This window comes from Rhamphochromis sp. 'chilingali' (assembly GCF_963969265.1).
Source record: "Rhamphochromis sp. 'chilingali' genome assembly, chromosome: 19".
NCBI lineage: Eukaryota > Metazoa > Chordata > Actinopteri > Cichliformes > Cichlidae > Rhamphochromis > Rhamphochromis sp. 'chilingali'.
The window spans coordinates 20345303-20369596 of record NC_137946.1 but is presented as its reverse complement, the minus strand read 5'-3'; the positions used below and the strand labels follow the sequence as shown (position 1 = coordinate 20369596).

The 24294-nt window shown below is 42.2% G+C and overlaps 1 protein-coding gene across 5 annotated transcripts in view; it reads left to right on the top strand.

The window, feature by feature from the left end:
- LOC308386983 (transcription factor COE1-like) overlaps positions 1-24294 on the top strand; it is a 91969-nt gene that overhangs the window by 44650 nt on the left and 23025 nt on the right. For all 5 annotated transcript variants that reach the window (XM_080866845.1, XM_080866844.1, XM_080866842.1 and 2 more), the window contains exons 7-10: positions 12415-12496; positions 14019-14160; positions 15420-15553; positions 19317-19443. In XM_080866845.1, coding sequence (XP_080722971.1) covers positions 12415-12496; positions 14019-14160; positions 15420-15553; positions 19317-19443 — 485 coding nt within the window. The remainder of the gene's footprint in view (positions 1-12414; positions 12497-14018; positions 14161-15419; positions 15554-19316; positions 19444-24294) is intronic.

Below are 24294 nucleotides of genomic sequence, written 5' to 3'. Positions count from 1 at the left end.
CTCCCTTCCCTCAAAGGTAAGGGAAGTTCCCTGTTAGTTTTCCCGCTTTGTAGCTTTAAAGGAACGCTGAGAGATTTCGGCTTAATCTCTCATTACACATGAAAAGGAAGCGATTATCTGAAGAGCTTGTCGCCTTTCTTCTCTTCATCCTCCTCTCTGCTCCTCCTCATCCTCTACTTAATTGGAGCCCCATCAACCCGTTAATCAAATTACTTCTGAACCAAAATTGACAGTTTTCATTAATTATAAAGGATTATTCTAATTGCAATTCAAATTTATTCATTCACAACAGACGGCGCTCAGTAATATTTCAGTGAATTAGCATATTAAATGGAGTGGTTCGAACATCAGTTATGGTAATGTATGCATATTTCCTTATTTGGACCAGGGTGAGCCATATGCGTGCCACACGGGCAGTTTATATATATGTGTGTGTGTGTGTGTCTGTGTGTGTCTGTGTGTGTGTGTGTGTGTGTGTGGGTGGGTGCACGCACAGGTGAGGAACCTTGACAGTATTTAATTTGTTTGACAAACGTAGCGGGAGTTAAATGCTCTAACTTGCCCTAAACATTTCCCTCACCTTCTCCTTTTTCTTTCTCGTCCTCATTTCTCTCTTCTGTATCTTTTCTCGCATCCTTTCTTTCACCCTTCACTGCTCACTTTTCTCAGAAAAGTCCCAAAGTAATCTTTAGGCTGTTGTCCCGCCAAAGTAAAAGCTCTCACAGTCAAAACTTTAGGTGAATACCATGAAAAATAATGATCTCAATCCTTTATATGAAAGGAGTAACCAAGTGAAGGACACCGATATTAGTGGTAACACCCTTATATTGGGAATTCGGGTGTTTTTCTTGTGTTTTTCACCCAGAAGTTCTTTTTGTGAGGTTATTTTTTTATAGATTTTCACTTGCTTTTTACTTTCGCTTTTGGTCGTGGTTAGGTGTAGGCACAAAAGAACTGCTTGGTTAGGTTTAGAAAAAGATGTGGTTTGGATTTAAATATACCCTTTCACAACATTAGCATGACTGGAATGAGCTGTGACTTTTTGTTTTGTTTCCTTGCCTCTCTGTATATTTAGAGCCAAATGCATTATTAAAGGAGACACCAGATGCAAAGACAGAAGCTGAAGCAATTTGTAGCACATAATGTTAAAGTGGCAGCCCGAGTGGACAGTGAGTGCTCAGATCAGACTCCAGCCAGAGAGATAGCAACTTAAATTAAATAATAATTCCAAGATGTTGTGACTAAATAAAAAAAAACATCCCTTTAAATATACTAAATATCTAAAAAAAAACAAACAAAAAAAAAACACATACATGTGCATAAGTGCTGAAGCGGCACAAGAATATACCAAGTGGCACTTAACGAGTTAAAGATTATTTTATATTTTATTTACAGTACTGTACATCTTATACAACATGCTTCTTTTATATACAGTTGTATACAGTTGAAGGAATGTTTTGCAGTATTTTCCTGAATCTGAGGAGAGAGCACAGCCCTGTATGCTTCACAGTTCATCCTCCTACTACTATCAGCAGTCACATCATCAATAAATGCCAGTGCTTCCACCGCATCCACCATGGTTGACAGATGATGTGGTATACTTCATATCAAGATCCTTTTTTTTTTGCTCCTTCTCCATACTTTCTTCCTCTAATTATTCTGGTCCAAGTTCATCTTGGTGTCATCTTCCCAAAAATTATTTCCAGAAATGTTCAAGCTCTAATCCGGCCTTCTTGTTCCTGAGTGTAACCAGTGGTTTGCACATTGTTGTAAACCTTCTGTATTTTCATGTATGAAGGCATCTCTCACTTGGACACTTGTACAATGACACTCCTACCTTGAGAGTGTTAAATGTTAGAAGGTTTCTTAACCCTGGAAATGGATCTACCATCCTGCACTCTATGTGTCTTCTGTGGCCTCTCAGATCTTTTTATGCTGCTAAGCTGGCCAGTGTATTCTTTTTTTTTAAAGAATGAACCAAATTGTTGATGTTGGCTGCTTTTATATGTCTCTGATAGGCTCGAAAACAAAATAAACCTAAGTAGAAGTGAGGCCTCTGTCAATTGCAGAGAAGACTTTGTATTTTGAGTGCTACCAAATAGATGTCAGTCAATTGTCTGATTACTTTTGATCCTCTCAAAATGGGGATCTATGCATTTAAATGGGTGTAAATCATAAAAGTTAATGCAGTACTTTTGTAACACCACTTGAATTGAAGCTGAGGTTCGACACTTTAGTCACATCTCGATCAGAAAAACTGTGATTCCCCCAAAACGTATGGACCTAACTCTATCACCCTCATTCCTCCTGATATTAAACAAATGATAATTCATAGTTTTTAATGAAATGTGTGCTCATGTTTGCCCACACCTGTACACAAAAAAGGTAAACACATACAGAAGGCTTAAGGTCTTTCAATCCATTAGAGCAAATTGAATAATTAAATAAAGAATCACTTCATGCAAGTGTTTTCTGGTTCTTTATCTACTGTACATGAAAGGTTTGAGTTTAAACTATGGCAACTTTGTAACACTTTACCTTGCTGAGTTCCCATTTGTGTGAAAACAAGAGGTCATGAAACATAAATGTTGAATTTATTGAAGACGGACCAAGCAAGTCCAGCTTGGAGCAACACATGCATGCATCATACATCTGCGTGGAGAAGAAACTTATCAACGTCCCCTCAATCATTACCATCATATCTCAGAAATCTCTAAGTAGGCAAGAGATGCATTTTTACTGACAGTGAAGCTGTGTGTGTGTTTGAGTGACTGACTGATGGAGAGAGGAGGAGACAGGAGGAGAGAGGAAGAAGAGGTTCCTGTCAATATCACTTCCTTCATCGCTCTCTTCCTGCCCTCTGTTCCTTTTCGTACCCCCCACCCACAATCCCAGCCCCCCTCCGACACAATCCATGAATTATTTCTAAGAGCAATGACAAAGGAACAGACGCTCACTCAAAAACAGCCCCACAAGTTTAGTTCATCTGCTGAAACCCCCGCGGCACACTGGCGCTGTTGTCTTGTTAGTAGGTAATCACCGAACGGAGGGTGTATCTACGTGTGTGTTTTTCTTTGGTGGTGCTGATAAACTTTATGTGTGTGTGTCTGTGTGAGAGAAAAAAGAGTAAAAAGAGTAAAAAGCACAGAGAGCCTGAGCTTCAGTTCGATTTGAGGTAAGCTGTCTGTGCCTGCGCTCCCGCGCACGCATGTGTGTGTTTGTGTGTGCATACTGTACATGTTTGGCCCAGAGCGAGCGATCCTTTAGCTGCTTGCTCCCCACAACTCTTGCCTCCCCCCTTCTCCTCTGTCCCTCCTTCCACCTTTTTCTCTCCTTTTTTTCCCCCTCCTCCTCTGCCTCTCACAAATCAATCTCACTCATCTATAATTCAACAGTTTGCCTTCAGCCTTTAAAATATACACCACAGTAACCTCCTCCCTCTGTCTGTCTAGCCCCTCATCTTTGCCTTTACCTCTTTGCTGTTCTCCCTTGTTTCTCCCCTCTTTTCTCTCCCTCTGGTGAGTCGGACCTCTGACGGCATTTGTAATGATGTTGTAATTTAATCTTATCATGGCCTCTAACTGTAGAGCAGCATCAGAGAGCCAGTAGCGTCGTTTTTGTTCAAGTATTTAACAAAGTTAATAACACCAAAAGCCACTAATCTCTTCAAGTGCATACAAGTAACCCCGGCAATGAATGTCTGGGATCATTTTTATATCAGTGAGGTTTTCAAAACGGCCGCGGCCTCAGTCGTTAAAGAAATCTTAAGATGCTGAAATGTTAAAGATTTTTTCACACAGCACAGCTTGTTTTTTTATGCGGCAGAGTATATTGTATTTATGTAGCTCCTCAGACTGTGTTTATGTAGTACTAATCTCACACTCTTATGGGGCCATAGTCAACACACACATAGAAAAACAAGACAAATTGCTGACTTTGAAGCATAAACCCTGATAATTTCAATATGTTTGCCTAATTTTGGTATCGAATTCATATTCTTATTAAATATCTCTCCAGTGATAATAAACTGTTGTCATCTAAGTAGCGTCATACAGGTTCATCATACAGAATGCAGTATCATCACCAACAGGTTTCCTGACTGAGAGCAGATCCTGTGTGTGTTTGAAACACATGACATCATTTTTCCTTCCACCTATCTGATTCAGGGTCAGCTGGACTCTATCTTAACTGTCAAAGGCCAAGAAGTGGAGTGCACCCTAGGCAGGATGGCAGTTTTGGACTAAGACAGAGAGACATGGAGAGAACATGCTTGCATGGACCTTAGATCTGATCGTGACCACTTTCTGTTGTTAGACTCCAAATGAAGCAGTTTCACTTTCATGTAGCTTATCAGTTGGCCTGTTTACAACTTGTCTGGCTGACCGGTCATGAATGTCTCATCTTCTGCCATTTGTCTGAACAGGATTTGCAGTTTATGAGTCGTCTTCTCTTCTCAGTCGTTCACTGACTCAGAGACACAAACACACTGGAGGTTCTCCTAAACCTCTGTATAATTTTGACCGTTAACCTCCAGTAAACCGGCGCTGGATCGACGTATCGCAGCATTTGTAATGCATTACTGGGCTGTGCATCGCTCTGCGCTGCCTTGTCATAAACTGATGACATCAGTGTCACCCTTACATGCAACAATGATGTAATGACACTTATACAGGTCTGAATGAGTGCAAAGTAAGTACGCCGTGCAAGTTATTAATTCTCAGTCTATCTCAGCCCTGCAGACATTACGAGCCCTTTCTCACAGACATCATGCACACTGGCTATCACCACTCTGGCCTGCGCTGTCATTTAAATATGCAGAGATGACAACAATGACAGCATTAATAGTAATGATAGCAATATGAAGCTAAGCCCTCATCATCATCATCATTAGCATATCTCCAGGGAGATGAGCCGTGATTGACAGCTAGCTGGGTGTTTTTTGGGCTGCAGCTCAGCTATCAATTACCTCTGTGCATATCAACCATCATTATGTAAAATAACTCTGCTTCGCTCGGCTCTCTTAAGTCTTGTTCCCTCGCATAACTCTCTTTCCCTCTCCCATGCATTTCCTCCCTCCTCCCCAGCCCCCTCGCTCCCTCCTCCGCTGCCTTTTTTCTTTCTTCCGCACTCCATTTTGCTCTTCTCCCACCCACCCCTGCACCCGCCCCACACATTTTGAATGTTGCTCAGCCGCTCTGCTCTTTTTCCTCCACTCTCACACTCGAGTTACGTTCAGCACCGCTCACCCATGGCCCTGAGTGTTTTGCATTTGGACATCTTAGCTACAAAAGTTACTTAATACGGTAAATGTGCCTGACGTGTATAGAGAGATGCACAGTGCGTTGTTGCAAAGCAAATGGAAACACACATTAGCCCTCTGTTGTTCATTTTCAACCAGGTTCCTGTTTCGTTATCTTCAATAAGAGATGTCTTCAGTTTGTGTGAAAATCAGCAGAAACGCTCTTTGCACTTCGTGGACAAATTATTAAACTTTGCTTGTTAGATTTTGTAACTGCATGTAGAAAGCACAATATGAAGATTATCAGCTTTGTGTTAGGCAAGACTTCACAAAACTCACATATTAGTGAACCAACCAAAATACATCTTCCCTCCAACTCAGATCCTTCTGATTTCCTTACATTTCTGCATCATATTAGTCTCTCTAATCCATTTAAGACAACTTATCAGCATTTAAAATACTAACTGCCTTTAATTACCACTCCTCCGACCTGTAAGTCAAAGTGGATGTAAACATTTAAAGAGATTTGAACTGAAATCTGTGGATTATAGCACTGAGCCCTGTATCAGCACCTGTTTAATCTGCTGAAGTGCCCCTGAGCAAGATAAAACCACAGCAAAGTAAAACAAGCATTCCTCCAACAGGAAGCAATATATTATCACATTATGACTGCAGTAACAGCCGAACAGATTGCCTAATAGGATTTTATGTCCTTGTTTTTCCTACCGAATACTCAGATAGCAGGCACGGGGCCCAGCAGTGCTATCTGATGTCATCACATTAAACAATAACAAACTCACAATGTAAACAGGAAACAGGAAGTTGATCTCTGTGAAAGATCAACAGACTGAGAGGGAAACTCTCACTACTCATATTAGCTGCAGATTAGCTACTGACAAATGAGAATAAAGCACATTTAAAGGCCGGTCACTAATGCGCCGCATATAGCGATAGCATGAACTTGTGCTTCATTTTTTTGTATTTTTTGCAACTGGTCCCTCACTTTGTGCAGAAAATGATCAATTATTTGGCTGTTACGATCGGTACACATACATTTACGAGTTGCTTCGCACACACACGCAGACGGAGAAAGTGAATATCATTCTGTCAGAAAGCTTTGCCAGGAAACTTGGCAGCTAGGTAAAACAAGATATCTAAAGAAAGCAGTGAGACAGAGAAGAGACACAGGAGGCAGGAGAAGCTAAAGCACTGATCTGTTGTTCAGTTTGTCTGCACAAACTGACTCACTGCAATTTCTCCACCTGTCAGCAACAACTCAGAATACCGTGTGTGTGTCTGTGTGTGTGTCTGTTTTCTTTCTCTTCCAAGGCAGCATCGTTATTCTTGGCTCGGTAGCACACCAGGTCTTCTGGGAATAAAACGGACACAGAGATTCAGTCTTAGACGCTCACGATCTTCTTCACACATACACACAAAGCTGGAATTCCCCCAGATGTCACCCTTGCCCCGTTGGTATTGTAACTATTTAAATGACGGGAGAGTGGTCGAAACAAACTCCCATAATCCTCTTTCCCGATTCTCTTTTCCATTTGTTTCCCCTTCACACACTCCTCCCCTCCTCCTCCTCCTCTTCCTCCTCATCATCACTGTTTCTCTCTCTCTCTCTGCATTCAGCCATCTCTCCATCCCCTCTCTCTGTCACTTCCTGTCTCTCTGTTCAGGTCTGTGTTAGCCCTACATATTAAATATTAATGTCAGTTGTGCTCTGAGCCATAATTGCCATCTCAGCCCCTGAATAATGGATGCTGCTGTGCTGTTCACCACTACACTATAGCTAACAAAAAATAACAGCATCCAACTGTTGTTTGCTATATTACTACAACCAACGCAGTACAGTGCAGTAGTGATAAACCTGTCCACCCTCAGATAACTTCCCAACAGTGCTGGTACGAGCAGCTGTAGTTACCTTTTCACATTAAATGATTCGTTTTTTTAACAGTCTAAAAGGGTGTATTTTAACCCTAACTTAACAGTTTTTTGCTAACCAAACAGGAAGTGAAAGAAAAAAAAAACAACTGAAAATGAGACCATCTGCCTGCTTGTGCTCGTTTTATGTGTCCGTTTGGACGTTAGGTTCCTGTGCAGTCCTTCAAAAACCCAGCAGCAACAGCTCGACTGTGTGTTGTTCCAACGCTGATCAGTGGACCGCAAAAGAGAAGAGAGCTTCAGCTTTTCATTTTGTATGTTATAACTTCATTCTTTTCTGCAGCTGGCTGACAGAACAACAACAGCACAAGCTAGAGCAGCCCACAGACAGGTCGCACCACATACATTGGAAACTGCCTCCAACAGGCAGCAGACGTTCTCTGCAGGTAGACGGGCTGTCTATAGCACCCTGCCAATGCACTGCCAAAGGAGAACCATATTCTACCCATTATTCACACTTTGACGTCTCATAATATTGAAAATAATTCTTACAAGGGTAATTTAAGCTGGCAAAAATAGAGATAGTTGATTGTTTATATAATCTGGCTGATTATATTTTACGGTTGCCTAGCACTTTGTTTTAGTAGCATCAGTATTAACAATATAGCATGCTAACAACCCAGCAACATCTTTTATATTTAAGTTTATAAAACAAACACACTAAAAAAAGTGCTCTCCTGTTGCAGAGTCTTGCATGGTTAAGAATACCTTAGTAAAGCTAGCATTCAGCTGCAAGCTCTCCCTGAATACTGAAGATGAGAAACACAGAGATTATCCTGTATACACTGGATATTGTAGTCTTTTGCACCTATGTCTTCATCCACACTCTGACTCTATAATGAAAAATCACAAGTGTATAAGACAGTATTACTTTTGCATGTTAATGTTTTTGTCTTTCTTCTTTTATTAGTTTAAATTACTGCTCCCCCTGACTCCAACATTGAAGAGCTGTGTGTGCATGTGTGTGCATGTGTGTGTGTGTGTGTGTGTGTCTGTGTGTGTGTGTGTGTGTGTGTGTGTAGCAGGCAGGACTGGTGTCAGGTCAACTCTGTGAGTGTGGTACTCACAATATAGCAGCAAAGGTCAACAGCGCCGTTATCACTTGAACATGATCGGGCCTCAAAGAGGGAGAGCAGTAGCGGAGGGAAGGGGAGCGCTCTCCCCTCCCCCACAATCACTCAGACCCTTATAATTGCCCATTTTAATTGGAGGCCTCTTAACGACCAGCGACTGGACCAGCCAATCAATTCACACAAGGTGTCTCTGTGCGTGTGTGTGTGCGTGTTGCTGCAGGGTCTCTTTGTAGCACAGTTGATTAGGCCAGATGGGGTCAAGTGAAGGGGAGAGAGGATCGCTCCCATACTGCATTAAAATGTAGAATATGTACTTTTGACAGTCAATGAGAGAAAACACTCACACCAGAAAAGGACAGAGTCGAGTGGAAGATGGAAATATGAAAAATAATGAGATCACCAATAAGCTGAGCCAGTGATAGAAGGAATGCACTGAGAGGGGGGAATTATTGCTGTAATACTGATGTGGTGATTATTAAGGTGATGTTTAAACCGTTCCTATCTTTCTCAGTAGAGCAGCAACAGAGAAAGCAGCAAGAAGAGCCTGCAGCAGAAATATTGTTACAGTAGCTGCAGAGCAGAAATAGAAATAAAGAAGTTCATTTACTCAGAGCACCTAAAGGAGTCCTGTTGCGCTGTAGAGGAGTGCCTTGCTGAGGTTTTATTTCTGCCTTCCATTTTATCGATGCAACATACAAGTGCGCCAACGGCTTGTTGTAAAAGTCAGCTGCAAAAGTCAGCTAAGTCCCAGTTTACTAACGATTTAATGAACTGGGACATATAACATAGCAGAGTCTCAGCAATGGCAGGATGATAGGAGGTATGTTAGGACACTGTGGAGACTAGTTGCTGGTGATGGCAGCTCTCTCACCGACCAGTGTGAGGTGGAGATGGAGGAGGCAGGATGCAAGAGTCTAAAAGGCAGAATGACAGGAGAGTATATGAAACAGCCTGATTGGCTCACAGAGGCTGGGTAAGAAGATGACTGAACTTGAGTAATGATGACAGAATTGAGCTGGACACTGTGGGAAAGTGAAAGAGTAGACTAGAAGCCCAAACCCCCAGGAATACACACCTTCCTCAGTGAACTTCTAGGGCTCATTTATAAAATGGTTCCATATTCATACTTGGAAGTCTTCTGATCGTTCCCAACAGCCTGCTTATGTTTTATTCATTAAGGAAAAAACATACGCTTACGAAAGAAGGCTGTAAGGTCCGCGATAAATTTATTTAATATATAAAATCAACTTAATTCGACAGACCCTGCCTTGTTATTTATTCTCGACTAATGCCAGCTTGAATGAGAGATTATGTCAAGTGCGAGAAAAAGAAAAGAGGAAGTCAAACATGGAGCACGAAAATGCATTGATTGAGATGGGACACATAGTCAGAACTGTAAAGTTCACTGCCAGCTTGGATGCATACGTGTAGCAAAGTGTAATACCCTTCACACCAGCAGTGGGAAAATCACTCATGGTGTCTAAACTTTACACAGAGATAACATTGAGGTCAAAGCAAGGTTTATTTTTACATTTAAAGCAATTTAAACAATGTTGTTTGTGGTTATGGTTATAGATGAGACCACAGTGACAGTGCATGTAAAATCCATTCAGTTTGTTTTAACTATCAGAGTAAGACACATGCATTTGATTATGAGAATCCAACCTTGTGTTGTGTCTCCCGAATTCATTGTATCTGCTTTTCTATTGTCTGAAACTCTTAAAAACTTATAAATAATTCATATCACTTATATATTTGTGTTGACTAAAAACCAAGACAGCATTAAAACTAGATGTGTAGAGATGATATTCTTGGTAAGATCTGCGTTATATACTCTTCCATCAGATCAGTGCTTTTGAACAACTCCACAGTCTTTATTTTAATATTTTGTCCTTTATTATACTTTTTATCTTATATGTATGTTATACAACATTGTAGAAGCAAATTATGTTTAAATTACCGTTTCCAGAAGCAGACGTTTCAATTACAGCATCATTTGCAAGAGTTACATTAATAAAATGCTTATAGTTTTACACTATAAAGATGAATTTTTTTCTCTTTCCCATTGGGTTTGTTTTTTGTTTGAATCCATATTATTTTCAGTCTTTGAAATTTAGGTCTTTTACTTGTAAATTATTGCGTTTTTTTTTTTTTTTTTTAGTATATCAGACAGATGAGCGGGGAAGTGTGTAAGCCTCCCAGTCGCCTCCTTTACGCAGAGATCTACAGCACAGGGTCAGCTGAGGCGCTCATGTTAACGCTATGCTAGTGTTGTGAGAAGGACTAGACAGTGGGAGGTCAGCAGGGGTCACCGTGGCTGTCCTCCACTGTGATAGGCTGTCACCCGGAGGTTAAGGGTCAAGATAATTAGGTATGCAGAATCCCAGCGCTGGTGTTCTAATGAAGCTTGAGCTCGTTAATGCAGAGTTCTACACTCAGACCTGCCACTAGGCTGTGCTGCCCCGTCACACACACACACACACACACTCGCATGTGGACTACATGTTTGCGCGCACACACACGCGCACGCTCATGCCTCTGCTTTGTTCTGGTGGTCCAATTCAAGGGCTGTCACCTCTTGAACAGCAGAGCTTCGGGCTCAGCCACCAGGGAATGGAGATAATACAGACATATTTTCATGAAATCTAACATAATGCAATAGCTCTGCAATCTTAATGTTATAATGGAGTTATAGTATAGGATAGTATAGTATTATATTCAATAATTTTCTGAGATATAGAGGTGTCTTTTTCAATCTTATCTTTAAATATCTTATGTTGGAGGGCTGTAGTTTGTGTAAATAGTCCTGTAGACCTTTGAAATGGCAAATATGGTTAATGTAAAAAATAATGTATTGGATTGTGTTACAATTTTCATGTGGTGCTTTAGGTTTTCATCCTAGGCTAGTAACGCTGTTTGAGCTCATTTCTTTGTTTCTGTAAAGAAATTCCTCCCGGATTAAAGTGAAACTGAAGACAATCATCTGCTGTTTATTAACACAAAATATATTTGCAAAGTAAAAGGTTTTGCATGAGTGCAGAGGAAGGGAAGTGGCGGTCTTCTTTGTGTTTGAGGCTGTGTGATGGGGTATTGCTTTTGTTGAGCTGTGAGGAGCACAGATGTAACACAAATACACATGCAAACATGAACATGTGTGGGTGTTTGTGTTTTTCTGTGCAAGTGTGCCTTGTTGCTTCTGCCAGGCTGGCCAGCTGGCTCACAACAAAACACAACCTGGATGTGTTTGTTTGCCGTTGATGGCCATCTGTGTGTTTGATTTATTCTGTAATATAGATTCATGACATATGGTCCCATTTCAAACACCTAATGTCAACATAGCTCCACTTTTTAATGGCTTGACATCAGGGTTAATGTTAAGAAAGTAGATCCTGAATCTTAAGTTTTGCAGAAATATACATGTGGCGTGGGTGTGGTCCTTGGCCAGCTGCAGAGGAGGCGTGACGCAGTGAGCTCCCGGGGCGGCGCAGGGGCGGGGTGAACAGGTGTGCTGGGATCTGACAGTGATTGTGTCTCTTTATGTGTTGGCAGTGACAGACGGAGAAGGAACGTGACAGCAGAGAAAGAGAGCGCGGAGTACATGTGTCCACTACAACCCGAGCTTAATAAAAAGTTCTGCACTGTCAAAAGTCGCTCCGGCTGGTATTTCTTGGGTCCACCGTTACAATACAGTTGCTTATTATCTTTAACACTAACTGGATTTATGCTTTTTCGTGACTTATGGAAAGACAGAAACAGCGGGAAGGCTGTAGCTAGAATTTTGAGAGCCGAAATTCACAAAAAGTGTAAAACTTAAGGTCAAACTTATGATTTCCTCACAGTCACGTAGTTTCTGCAGTTTTGCTACAATACTATAAAACTTCCCTTCTCATGTGCTCATTCGCTGTCTTTTTGTGGACTTTTCAAAGAAGCTGCTGTGGATTTAGGAACAAAAAAAGTTCCTTACATCTGCAAGCAAATTCCACAAGGAAATTCATTTTGACTTTCACACAGTATGAAATATTAATTTCTCTCTCTGTTTATGTGGATGTGTCTGCACTGGGCCTGAGCTCGCATTCTGGAGGAAAGCAGTCTTCACTCTGGTCTATTGTCAAGCTGTTAACCTCAAATATGGCCTTATCCTCTTTGTCTCCACAGATTTTTCCTCAAGTTTTTCCTCAAGTGCAACCAGAACTGTTTGAAGAATGCAGGAAACCCGAGAGACATGAGGAGGTTCCAGGTACAAACCGCAAGATTTTCTTCACTCTCGTAATTCATTCCTCATTTTCTTTTGTCGAGGCTTCTCTCTATACCTCGCTGTCTTTTTTCTCTCATTCTCGCCCTTCCCTTTGTCTCCTGTGGACATACCACATAATGACACAAATGCATGGCTGCTGCAACACATATACGCAGGAATGTGTGTATGCGTGTGTTTCTGTGTAAGTAAATAAGCTATCAGCGCCTGTACAGGAAACATGAGATCCTGACCCTGAGTAGTTGGAGCATAAATATACACACAATGCAGGGGTATAGAGGGGAGAGGGTAAGAGAGCCAAGCAGTGTGTGTGTGTAAGAGAGAGGGAGAGATAGGCCACAAATTGGCAATGATAAAAGAAAGATGCTAAAAAAAAAATCATGGCAACCAAAAAGAAAGAGATTATGCAGTCTGACAGGTGAGGCTGGGACAGAGATGGGGGTCCAGGGTGTCCCCCACCTCTCACCCTGTGTCAGCTGGGATAGCTCCAGCTGCCCAGGACCATAAGCTGGGTAAGCAGTGAGAAAAATGGGTGTATAAATAGAATATGGAAGAAGCAACTGAAAAATCCCATTTTTATTATCAGTCTAACATTCCCAGTATGCATCGGCATACTGCAAACCTGAGGGACCACGAGTGACAGAGACACAGCACGCAAATGCATTGCCTGTGACACTGTATCAAGAGAGAAAGAAAGAAGGTTGTGAATAAGATTTCAGGCAGTGCACTCAGTATTATTTCCTTATCTAAAGGCCACAACACAATCAGGAAGACACCACTTGAGCATGAATAGAGAAACTGGACGCCCAGGAGATACTGATAGATTTATTACCGTGGCACATGAGTATGGGAGTGTGTGTGTGTGCGTGCGTGCGTGCGTGCGTGCGTGCGTGCGTGCGTGTGTGTGTGTGTGTGTGTGTGTGTGTGTGTGTGTGTGTGTGTGTGTGTGGCGTGCTCTCTTGTGTACAGTCTTGTGTGTGTGAGAGTGAGATGGGATGGAGAGAGTCATCCAGCACCAAGTGTGTGACGGTATCTGTGCCTCTAATTGTGCAGCTCTATTGTAGTGGAACCAGAAAAGACAGCTCTGTTTCCCTGGGAGATAATTAAGGGCCGGACCCATCAGGAACTATTGGACAGAGGAGGACACACACACACACACACACAGAGTGTACAGTGACTTAGTGTGTGTTGAGGGTGCTGGTAATAGCAGTGATAACAGGTTACATTTAAAGAGCTTTTCACAGTTTCATGCTTTTAACTCCTCCCTGCGATGATCCCTCGACCCCCGACTTTATAATTCCTCATTTTTTCTTTTCTTTTTTCTTTTTCTTTTCTTTCTCTTTCCCCGCTCCCTCCCTCCCTCCCTGCCTACCTCCTTTCCCACCCCTACCCATTTTTTATGTCCACCTTTTCCACCTTGTTCCCCAATCCTCTCCTTGTTAATCACCTTATTTTCTCAATTGTCCACCCAACTCTCTCTGCCACTCACCCCCTTACCTCTCTCCAGGTGGTCGTATCAACGACAGTGAGCGTGGAGGGACACGTCCTGTCGGTCTCTGATAACATGTTCGTTCACAACAACTCCAAACACGGTCGACGGGCCCGCAGGCTCGATCCTGTGGAGGGGACGCCGTCTTACCTAGAACACGGTAAGGAGTGTGTGTGCATGCATGCAAGCACGTGTGTGTGTGTGTCTGAGAGCATAAGCAGCATGGCCACCAGATGGTTGATGGTTTAATCCTATCAGGTGATTCCTGCCCCTCCATCTGGCTAATCCAACTCACTACACACACACATTGCATGGTGTGGTGCTTTCTGTGTGTGTCAGTGTGTGTGTATCGGTCTAATATCATTATGCTTTTTTTCATACTCAAACCCAGACTAAGGGGTGTTGTTGTAATTCAGCTGCATACTGATAATCACACACAAACACTTACACTGAGATGAGAGCTGGTTTTTGACAGACGGGTTTTTGTTGTTATGATATAGGATTAGATCACATGAGCTTAAACACACAATACTCTGTCATATTGAAGTGACATAAGCTGACTGTATCCATTATGTTTGAAGTCATGTGATGCACACCAAACCGTCTGTGTGTGCTTTTATCCATGTAAGATCATTAGTTTCAGAAATGAACTGTCCTAATCTCGTGCCAGTCAAGCTTTGGGATCAACAAACTGTAAACACACCAATACAGATTGCGTCCAAATGATGCTTTTAAACTACCTTCAATCAACGATAATGGAAAATTACACAGTGAAACAAGAAGTGAGCTTCTGTTTTTGGGGTTTTTTGTACAAGTCATTTAAATAAATCTCTTTTTTACCAGGAGTAAATAGTAAACTAACTGCTGTTGGTTCAGAGCTTTCAGTGATTTCTTTTAAAATTTTGGTTAAATTCTATTATTATGACAGTCTATTCTTTCCCACTCAAACACTTCTCAGAAACATAAATAATGGTTGAAACTGAAGTGAAGAGAACCCAAAGACTTTACTTGATACTTCAGCACTCGTTTCCTGTGTTTATCATTTTACTCAGCAGAATTATTTACAAGGGGAAACCCTTCTTTTTTGCACAAGGACCCATTGAAAAAGGACTCAGTCTTTGAATCTGCAGTGTTTTCAGTGAATAAGTGTGATGATCTGGAACACAGCCAGAATCCGCGGGTGCAGCAGGATGAATTATGAGGTGCAGATGCAACAGGGATGAAAACGCTTCAAGCCAGATTTCCCCTCCAGTTTGCAGACTGATTTGTGTTTTTTTTACAATAGCAATATAGTTAATATTTCATGTCTTTTTCAGCTGCAGTTTATTGTAGATGCATGTTAAATACCAAAAGTACCTAATTCTTTTTTTTCACCCTTTTACTCATGGATCTAATCATGCTCTCATCTATATGCTCCAGGAGCAGCGCCCTGCATTAAAGCCATTAGTCCCAGTGAGGGCTGGACTACGGGAGGTGCTACTGTCATCATCATAGGAGACAATTTCTTCGACGGTCTCCAAGTAATCTTCGGTACCATGCTGGTTTGGAGCGAGGTCAGTTTACCAGCCGTCCTGCCCCAGTGTTGTTTCAACCCCTCAACTGTGTGTTTTTGCCTTCGGAGCTTTGGAAGTAATTCAATATGAAAACACACTTTTCGTCATGGTCAGGCTCTTAACTGTGCGTGATCAAGTGCATGTTTGTGTGTACGTGTGTGTGTATGTGTGTTAATGTTTGTCTAAATGAGGTTTGGCTCTCTAATGAGTCCCCACCAACGAGCGACCACCGCCCCTCACTACCTTCCTCACCCACACTCCCTCTGTCTCTTTCTCTCTGGAATACTGATCAAATCAGCAGATTTTGATAGCCATCAGCTTAATGCTCACAAAAACACTCCCTCTCTCTCACACACACACGTACAGCTCACTATCATACTTTTCCCCAGCTCCACTCCTCGACTGAATGTTTATTTGTCTTTTGACTCCACTCACCGTGTGTGCCGAGCGACCGTGGCTCTTTTCCAACAACAACAGCGACAGTGTTTCTGTGTGTGTGTGTGTGTGTGCGTGTGTGTGTGTGTGTGTGCGTGTGTGCGTGTGTGTGTGTGTGTGTGTGTGTGTGTGTGTGTGTACACACACACTGGCAAACATGGATGGGTGTTTGTGTGTCTGTGTTAAGAGCTGAGGGGTTTGTTTACAGTGTTGAGAGCCACACTTACACTCACTAACATGTGTACAGAGTCTCAGTTCAGTTCAAACTGACTCAGCTCTCTTGGCGTTCCTCATTCCATCCTTCGAATGGATTTTAGCCAACCAAATGCTTCATTTGCACTCAACCTGATTATTGATTTCGAAGCAAGAAAACACAGTTTGAAAAAGGTCCGTCGGTGGAAAGTCATTACATGTTTGCCAAGTGGGGTTTGTCTGTATCTCTCCATCCTGTCTACTTTTTTTTCAAAACCCTTAACAGATATTTTGAAAATCATCCATAAATATGTTATAACTGGTTCAAGTGTGTCTCGAATATGGCTCAAAAACAATGATTTATCTTCCTCCTGGTATAAACAGAGATGCTGGAAGGTCAGGATTTAGTTCATTTCTATTTTCTTTTTATTTACCCTAAACTTGTGGTCCATTTCAAACTAAGTCATGTAACATACTGTCATCATTGTGGAGCAATTCTGTCATCGTCATTTATTGAGGTTTACCACAATTAGTTCATGTCACAGCTCCATTAAGGTCTCGCCACAGCATTTGAACCGAGTTGAGGTCTGCACTTTGACTAGGGCCATTTCAGCACCGTTGTTCTGTCCATCGTCTTCTACTGGAACAGATCCCAGCTGTCAGTGGGCGATAGGTGGGTTACACCTTGGACAGGTCGCCAGTCTACCACAAGCTATACACAAAGAGACAGGCAATAAATCACACTCACATTCACAGCTACGGACGGTTTAGAACAGGGGTGGGCAACTCCAGGCCTCGAGGGCCGGTGTCCCTGCAGGTTTTAGATGTGTCCTTGAACCAACACAGCTGATTTAAATGGCTAAATTAGCTCCTCGACATGTCCTGAAGTGCTCCAGAGGCCTGGTAACAAACTAATCATGTGATTCAGGTGTGTTCACCCAAGGTGAGATCTAAAACCTGCAGGACACCGGCCTTCGAGGCCTGGAATTGCCCACCCCTGGTTTAGAATCACCCGTTTATGTAACATGCATGTCTTTGGACTGTGGGAAAACCCAGAGTATGCAAACTCCACATGGAAAGGCCACATCATGTGCACTCAAATCCAAGCCTTTCTTGCTGTGAAGTGAGGGTGCTAACTAATGCACCACTTCACAAGCGCATGGCACAACACAGAAGAGCCACCTCCACAGGACAAGACTCAGCAGTCCATCTGCATCTTAAGGATAAAGGACACTCTTTCGAGGATGCCAATGTTCACATTTTGGACAGAGAGGACAGATGGTTTGAAAGAGGAGTGAAAGAAGCCATCTATGTCCACTGTGAGCGACCATCTTTGAACAGAGGCGGGGGTTTACGACACCAACTCTCTGCCATCTATAATCCAGTTTTGAGATCCCTTCCCAGACGCCTTAACGCCCACTCACATCCTGGGCCATCTGACCTCAGGAATTCGCATGATAAGGTGGGGCCAGGTTTCACAATGAACACACCCGAAACTCTGGCTGATTGGGACCCACACCCAGTTTCACACCTTGGCTCAGGCGATTAGAGGATCATCAGGGGGTCCTTTTGTCCCTCTGTGGGGGGACTAGGTTATATCTGGGACTCTCCACCATTTGACCTTAGAACTGAAGAAGCTTCTCGGATGAGAGGTGAAACGTCTTCAAGCTACTTAAAGAAGTCCAGACGCTTTTCTTTGCAAGCTCCTTTGACTACGATGACGTGGATGACTGAGAACCTTCACAGACATAACTAATGCACCATTTTGCCACCCCCATCATTGTTCTGTTGCATGACCCAACTGGGCCAAAACTTAGCTGTTGGACGAATGTCCCCACATCTTACTCTAGAACAGCGGTCCCCAACCTTTTTTGCGCCACGGACTGGTTTATGCCCGACAATATTTTCACGGACCGGCCTTTAAGGTGTCGCGGATAAATACAACAAAATAAAACTAGTACCGGTACCGAAAAAAGAAGATTTATTCATAACACACGTGAAAAGACCAAGGAAAACCGAGTTAACGATAAAAACGATAACAAAATAACGCTGAAAACCGATAAAAACCCTGAAAACCATACATTTCACACCTGAGCCTCAACTCTCGCGGCCCGGTACCAAGCGACTCACGGACCGGTACCGGTCTGAGGCCCGGGGATTGGGGACCGCTGCTCTAGAACGTTTGGTATACAGAGGAGTTCGTGGTCGACTCAATGATTGTAAGGTGTCCAGGTCCTGTGGCTGCAAGAAAAGCCCAAGTCATCACCCCTGCACTACTGTGTTTGACAGTTGGTATTTCTGCATTATGGCCAAACATCTCCATTATGGTCTTGTCGGTCTAAGGGACATTGTTCCAGAAGTCTTGTGGTTTGTTCAGATGCAACTTTGTAAACCTAAGCCATGTTGCCATGTTCTTTTTAGACAGAGGCTTTTAGAAAGAGGCAAACAAGCCACACTTTTTATTTCTTTTTCTGTGTGTTTTTCTGATCATGTTGTTGTGAACTTCAACATTTAACATGCTAACTGAGGGCTGTAGAGTCTTGGGCGCACTTTCACAATTTCCCAAGCATTGCATGGTCTGACCTTGGGGTGACTTTGCTGAGACCACTCCTGGCAAGATTGTGGCATTGTGTTAACACACACCTGAACGCTCCGGACCAGTAAACCTGCCAAAACCTCTGCTTTTATAGAGGTGCTCACACTTGCTGATGACGACTCTATGACTCATTTTAAATCTTAGCTAATAATGAAAAAAGGAATCAGTGGTTTTGCTCCAAATGCCACCTTCAAATTCAGACTAATGCAAAAATGCATTAAATTCAAATATAAAACCAGGTCAGCTAGAGATCAATTTCACATCATTAACAAGCGATCAATCTCCAACCCAACAACTAAAATAAAGTTTAGAGCAAAGCTTCAGTATGCAGGTTTATTTAAATCTGCGACTGAATTACTAGATTTAAAGGAAACATCTTTTTTTTTTTTTTATCAGTGGAGATATTTTTCATGAATAGAGAAAACCTAGCTGCACAACATTAAGAACTAAAGGTGCTGTGGTGTCCCGATGTTTAATACTTCATTCTTCTTGATTCTTCGGGTGATTTGACTCTTGGTACTCTGTTCCTTGCTTTTCTAGCTGATTACACCACATGCCATCCGGGTGCAGACGCCTCCCAGACACATCCCTGGGGTTGTAGAGGTCACTCTGTCTTACAAGTCTAAACAGTTCTGCAAAGGCACACCAGGGAGGTTCATATACACAGGTAGGTTCAAAGAACACAGTTACACACACATACAATTTACTGTATTGTCTTAATTAAAATATGTTTTTCTTCTTCTAATATGAAAACTGTCTAATTTGTCATTGTAGGTTAGTGAAAAGGTGTGTTTGCATATATAAGCTTTTGTATGTGCATTTGTGTGTTTGTACATGTTTCAGAGAGACTGTGTCTGAATGTGCGTGTGTGTGTGTGTGTGTGAATAACATCTATGAGTTGTAGTTCACTCTCAGGCCAGACAGTGTTGAACTAATGACTGTAGATTAGTCAACATTAACGACCCACACTCGTTAGAATGTTGCCATAATCAGAGGCTCGTTAAAACCAGCTACAATTAAACAGTCTGCTCTTTATAGCCCTCCATACTGAAACTATTAGTGAAATCATCCAGAACACCCAGTTTACTAACGCACATTAAACGCACACACACAAACACACACGTTTCTGACCGGATTGTTGACTTTGAGTGAGCATTTTCCTGCTAAACGGAGTAGTGCAGGAAAAGGAGAGAAAGCATGCGTGTGTGTGTTACTTTGCACATACATGTGGAAATGGATGGAGGTGATGTGATGTCTGGTATTGATCCGCTCAACATGGCTCCATCACACCATAACGATGACGTCATTCACAGATTCACAGACAAGGGGGGGAATTGTAGCTGCCATAGAAATTCTTGGAGTCTTGAGACATTTAATGACGCCAACATTACAGGAGGATTTAAACATGATCAATGAAGATGGAAAAAAAACTTACAATGAATAAATGTGAGTTTTACTCTTGGGGACAAGTACATAAAATCTCTAATATTTCCTGCTCAAGAGGTGAGAAGAAAGTGATGAAGTCTGCATTTCAGCTTTGCGTGCTTTATTTGATTAAATTAAGCTCGATGTGTATTCCATGATAATGCCCAACAAAAAGTCATAGAGGAAGAACAGTATTAGGGAAGTAACTGAAAAAGGAAGGACAAATGCAAGCACTTCACTGCTTTAAACCAGTCGGGATTGTACAATTTAAGAAAAATGGGCTTCTGTGTGAAATCGCAGCTATCACCACAAAAAAAAAGCAGCAATTATAAGCTTAAATGGCAGACCCACAATCAGGATTTTGTTAGATGATGGCTGTACAAAATTTTGAGGAGTAAAATGTCAGGCGATGTGAGTTTCTTTTAAAGGTAGTTCCTTTGTAAAAGATCTCCAGCTTGCTTCAGTGTTCTTCAGACGCAACATCTTTGTGACCCTGAGGCTAGCCGGCTGGTAATTGGTCCGTCTGGCATCTAACTGCTGCTCCTATTGGGCGCAGATGACCCACTCGTGACCTTGCGATTGGCTAATGGCTTCAACATGTGACCCAGGAAACGCGATCCGTTAGTGCGGTTGCCTGATCCCGCCTCGAGGTTGACTCCTTGCTAGAAGTCACTGGTGAAAGGTCAGGGTGGTGAAAGCTGATTGGCTGTGGTGGTTTTTCAGCGCTTAAGCTGTGGTTGCCTCTGGGTGTAAGGGCTGCGCAATTAAACATACTCACGAGCACACATGTGCAAAAAAACGCGCACGCACACACCACACGTAAAAACGCACGCAAAGCCACACTTACATGGGGTCATGTCTTACACAACTTACCACACACACTTTCAAACAGGGGCAGGAGTTTAAAGTAATTGTAAATCAGAGTGATATGAGGGAAAGATGGTGACTAGTCTGGTAAACAGATGGTCTACCACATATGTATACACACACACACACGCACACACACATACAAACACACGCACACACATACAAACACACACACACCCTACATGCACACATGGTGCCGTATGGCTGCCTCATCTGCCCGATGGGAAAAATTTACATTCTCGACATCACACACCATAAACTATAAACACACAAAGGTACAAAGTGACAATCAATAAATGCTGGCATTATGAACGCATGTGTGGACACACACTCGTATAAAGAGCTGATTTATTATCAACAGCTGAAGAAAAAAAAACTCAGAAAGCTCAGAAACTTTTAGAGAAATTTGAAAAATGGTGACAATTTTACACTTTTTTTCTTCACTTTTCCAAACAACCTCGCTTGGAGACGGGAGAAGTGAGAAATAGAGAGATTAAAAACAGAAAGCTGGAGATGCATAAAAAGGGGGGGGGGGGGGGTGCATAGGAAGAAAGGTGGATTTTTAAAACCAGATTGTAAAGTATCGATCCGCTCATAAGTGGATCACATATACTGATACACACATGCAGATACACTCATCGTACATAGACACATATACAAACACACGGAAAGTCACAGAGAGAAGACGAGCTCGGGAGAAAGAGATCTCATCTCATAAGGAGAAGAATGAAGCAATAATTCAGTGGTATTGAACTGCTGGCTGGCCAGAGAATCAATATCACCACACCTCCTCTTCTCCTCCTCCTTTTCTTCTTCTTTTTCTCCTTTTACATCAGTCCCCTCTGTCCTTTCACCCACCCAATTTCACTCGCTTCCCTCCCCTCCTGCTCTTTACCCCATTGTTTTTCCTCTTTCTGCACATTCTTTTGTTTCAACACCACCCAAAGATAACTAGAAAAACATCGCCATTTTACAATAAATGCACATGAGAAATCCTAGACATACACCACCCCCACGTCTTCTCTTCTGTCTCCCTCCTCTGTTCACATTTTATTGTGAAACAGGAGTGGATGGCCTGTCCTCATGAAACTTCAATGAGTATTGATCTGATGGCAGCTCTGGACTCTGGAGGAAGAACTAGGCTGGAGGATGGAGGGGCGGTGGAAGAATGGATGGACGGATAAAAGTGGCAGAAGGTGTAGTTAAGAAAAAAGGAAGGAGGTGAAGCGGAAGAGAGTAGGAGGAGGGGAGAGGAGAGAGTCATGCAGTGATGATTTCACAGGCAGAAGGGTGGCAGGATTTGTCGAGATGAAACAGGTTCAAGCTTCAGTGTCACCAAATCGTCCACCGTCTTGAAGCTGTTTATCTTTTTTTAGACTCATCATTGACACAACTCATATCATTGGATTAACACGGTGCTATGAAATGTATTTGCCCCCTTCCTGATTCCTTTTTGCATATTTATCACATTTTCAGATATTGTTGACAAATTTGAACATTAAACAAATAATAAACCAAGCAGAAAGGGAAAAGCGCCGAAAGGTGATCTCCTCTCAAAGACCAACACATCATGCAACAATGTAAAGAAACAACTGAGAAACAAAGTCAGTGGCATGTATTAGTCTGGAAAGGGTTACTAGCGAGTTCTAAGTCTTTGGGACTCCAGTCAGAGCCATTATCCACAAATGGAGAAAACTTGGAACGATGAAACTTCCCAGGAGTGGCCGGCCTGCCGAAGTCACTCCAAGAGCGCATCAACAACTTATCCAGGAGGTCACAAAAGAACCTAAAAAAACATCTAAAGACCTGCAGGTCTCACTTGCTTCAGGGTGTAGAAGACTTGCCATAAAAGATGGAACCATGAATTCTGCTCTACCAAAAAACCCTGAAGGTGAATGTCTGGCCATCAGTTCTTGCCCTTAAACTGAAACACACTTACATTACACAGCAGGACAATAATCTGATACCCACCAGCAAGTCCGCCTCTGAACACCTCAAAAAACTAAATAAAGGTTCTGCAGTGGCTTAGTCAAAGCCTGGACTTAAATCTAGTGCTGTGGTCTGACCTTAAACAGGTCATTCCTACTCGGATATCTTTGAGTGTGGATGAATTAAAACAATTCTGTTAAGAAGAGCGGGCCAAAACCCCTCCACAGCAACTTGAAACACTCATTGCCAGTTTTTGCAAACACTTGATTGCAGTTCTTGTTGCTAAGGTTGGCACAACCAATTAATAGCCTTAAGGGGCAGTTATGTTTTCACACAGGGACAGGTAAGCTTGGATAACTTTTTTCCCTTAATAAGTGAAATCATCATTTAAAAACGTCATTTTGCATTTACCCAGTTACCCAGTAAGTGTGAAAAATATGCAAAAAACTAAGAAGCCATGAAGAAGGCAAATACTTTTTCACACCACTGTACTCTATGTCCTTATGTCAAAACTGGCATCTGGAGACCCCCCAACTGATTGTAGTTGTCAGCATTTCTATGGTAAGTGAACCTAATCTGATACTACTAATGCCTTTTATAGCTGATGTGTAACCACTGGAGTGAGTTCTGTTGGGTGATCATTATTGTATTTTGCACAACTCTGTTGCTTGTGAAGCTCGCACACAAGAATTTCACTCACATGTGCTGTACCAATGTACCTGCACATGTGATGTGACAATAAAAGTGATTTGATTTGATTTGATTTGATGTTGTTGCTTCTGTGCATTAAGAAACTGCTAAATCTTTTGGGAAACCTGAACTTTTTGCTTCAAAATTCACACAAACTGTACATGTAACTACGCAAATCCATAAATACGCAAACATTCCCACCTTAAAAAAACATTTAGTTCTATTAATAAAGAGTCAGTTGGAGATACTTGAGGCCTAAGGTACTGAAACCGCTCAAAGTCATGCTTTTGTATATTTGTACATGAATGTGTGTGTGTGCGTGTGTGTGTGTGTGATATTACAGTTGGCATCGTCTCTAGAGATGTACAGGGAGCGTGGATCTGACACTGGCAGTTAATTTTGGCAGTTGATATCCCGCTGACTGTTAGGCAGCTGTTTTTCTAATTTTTGTTTTTCTCAACTATGACTAAGTTTAGTTTTCGGCTTTGTTTGTTTTTATTGCTTGAACACAAGCTCTCTTCACTCCTTTCGCCACCTCTCACCTGATTCTATTCTTTTCTGCTTTCATTTCTTCTTGCTCTTCTGCTCCTCCTTGACCTACTTCCTT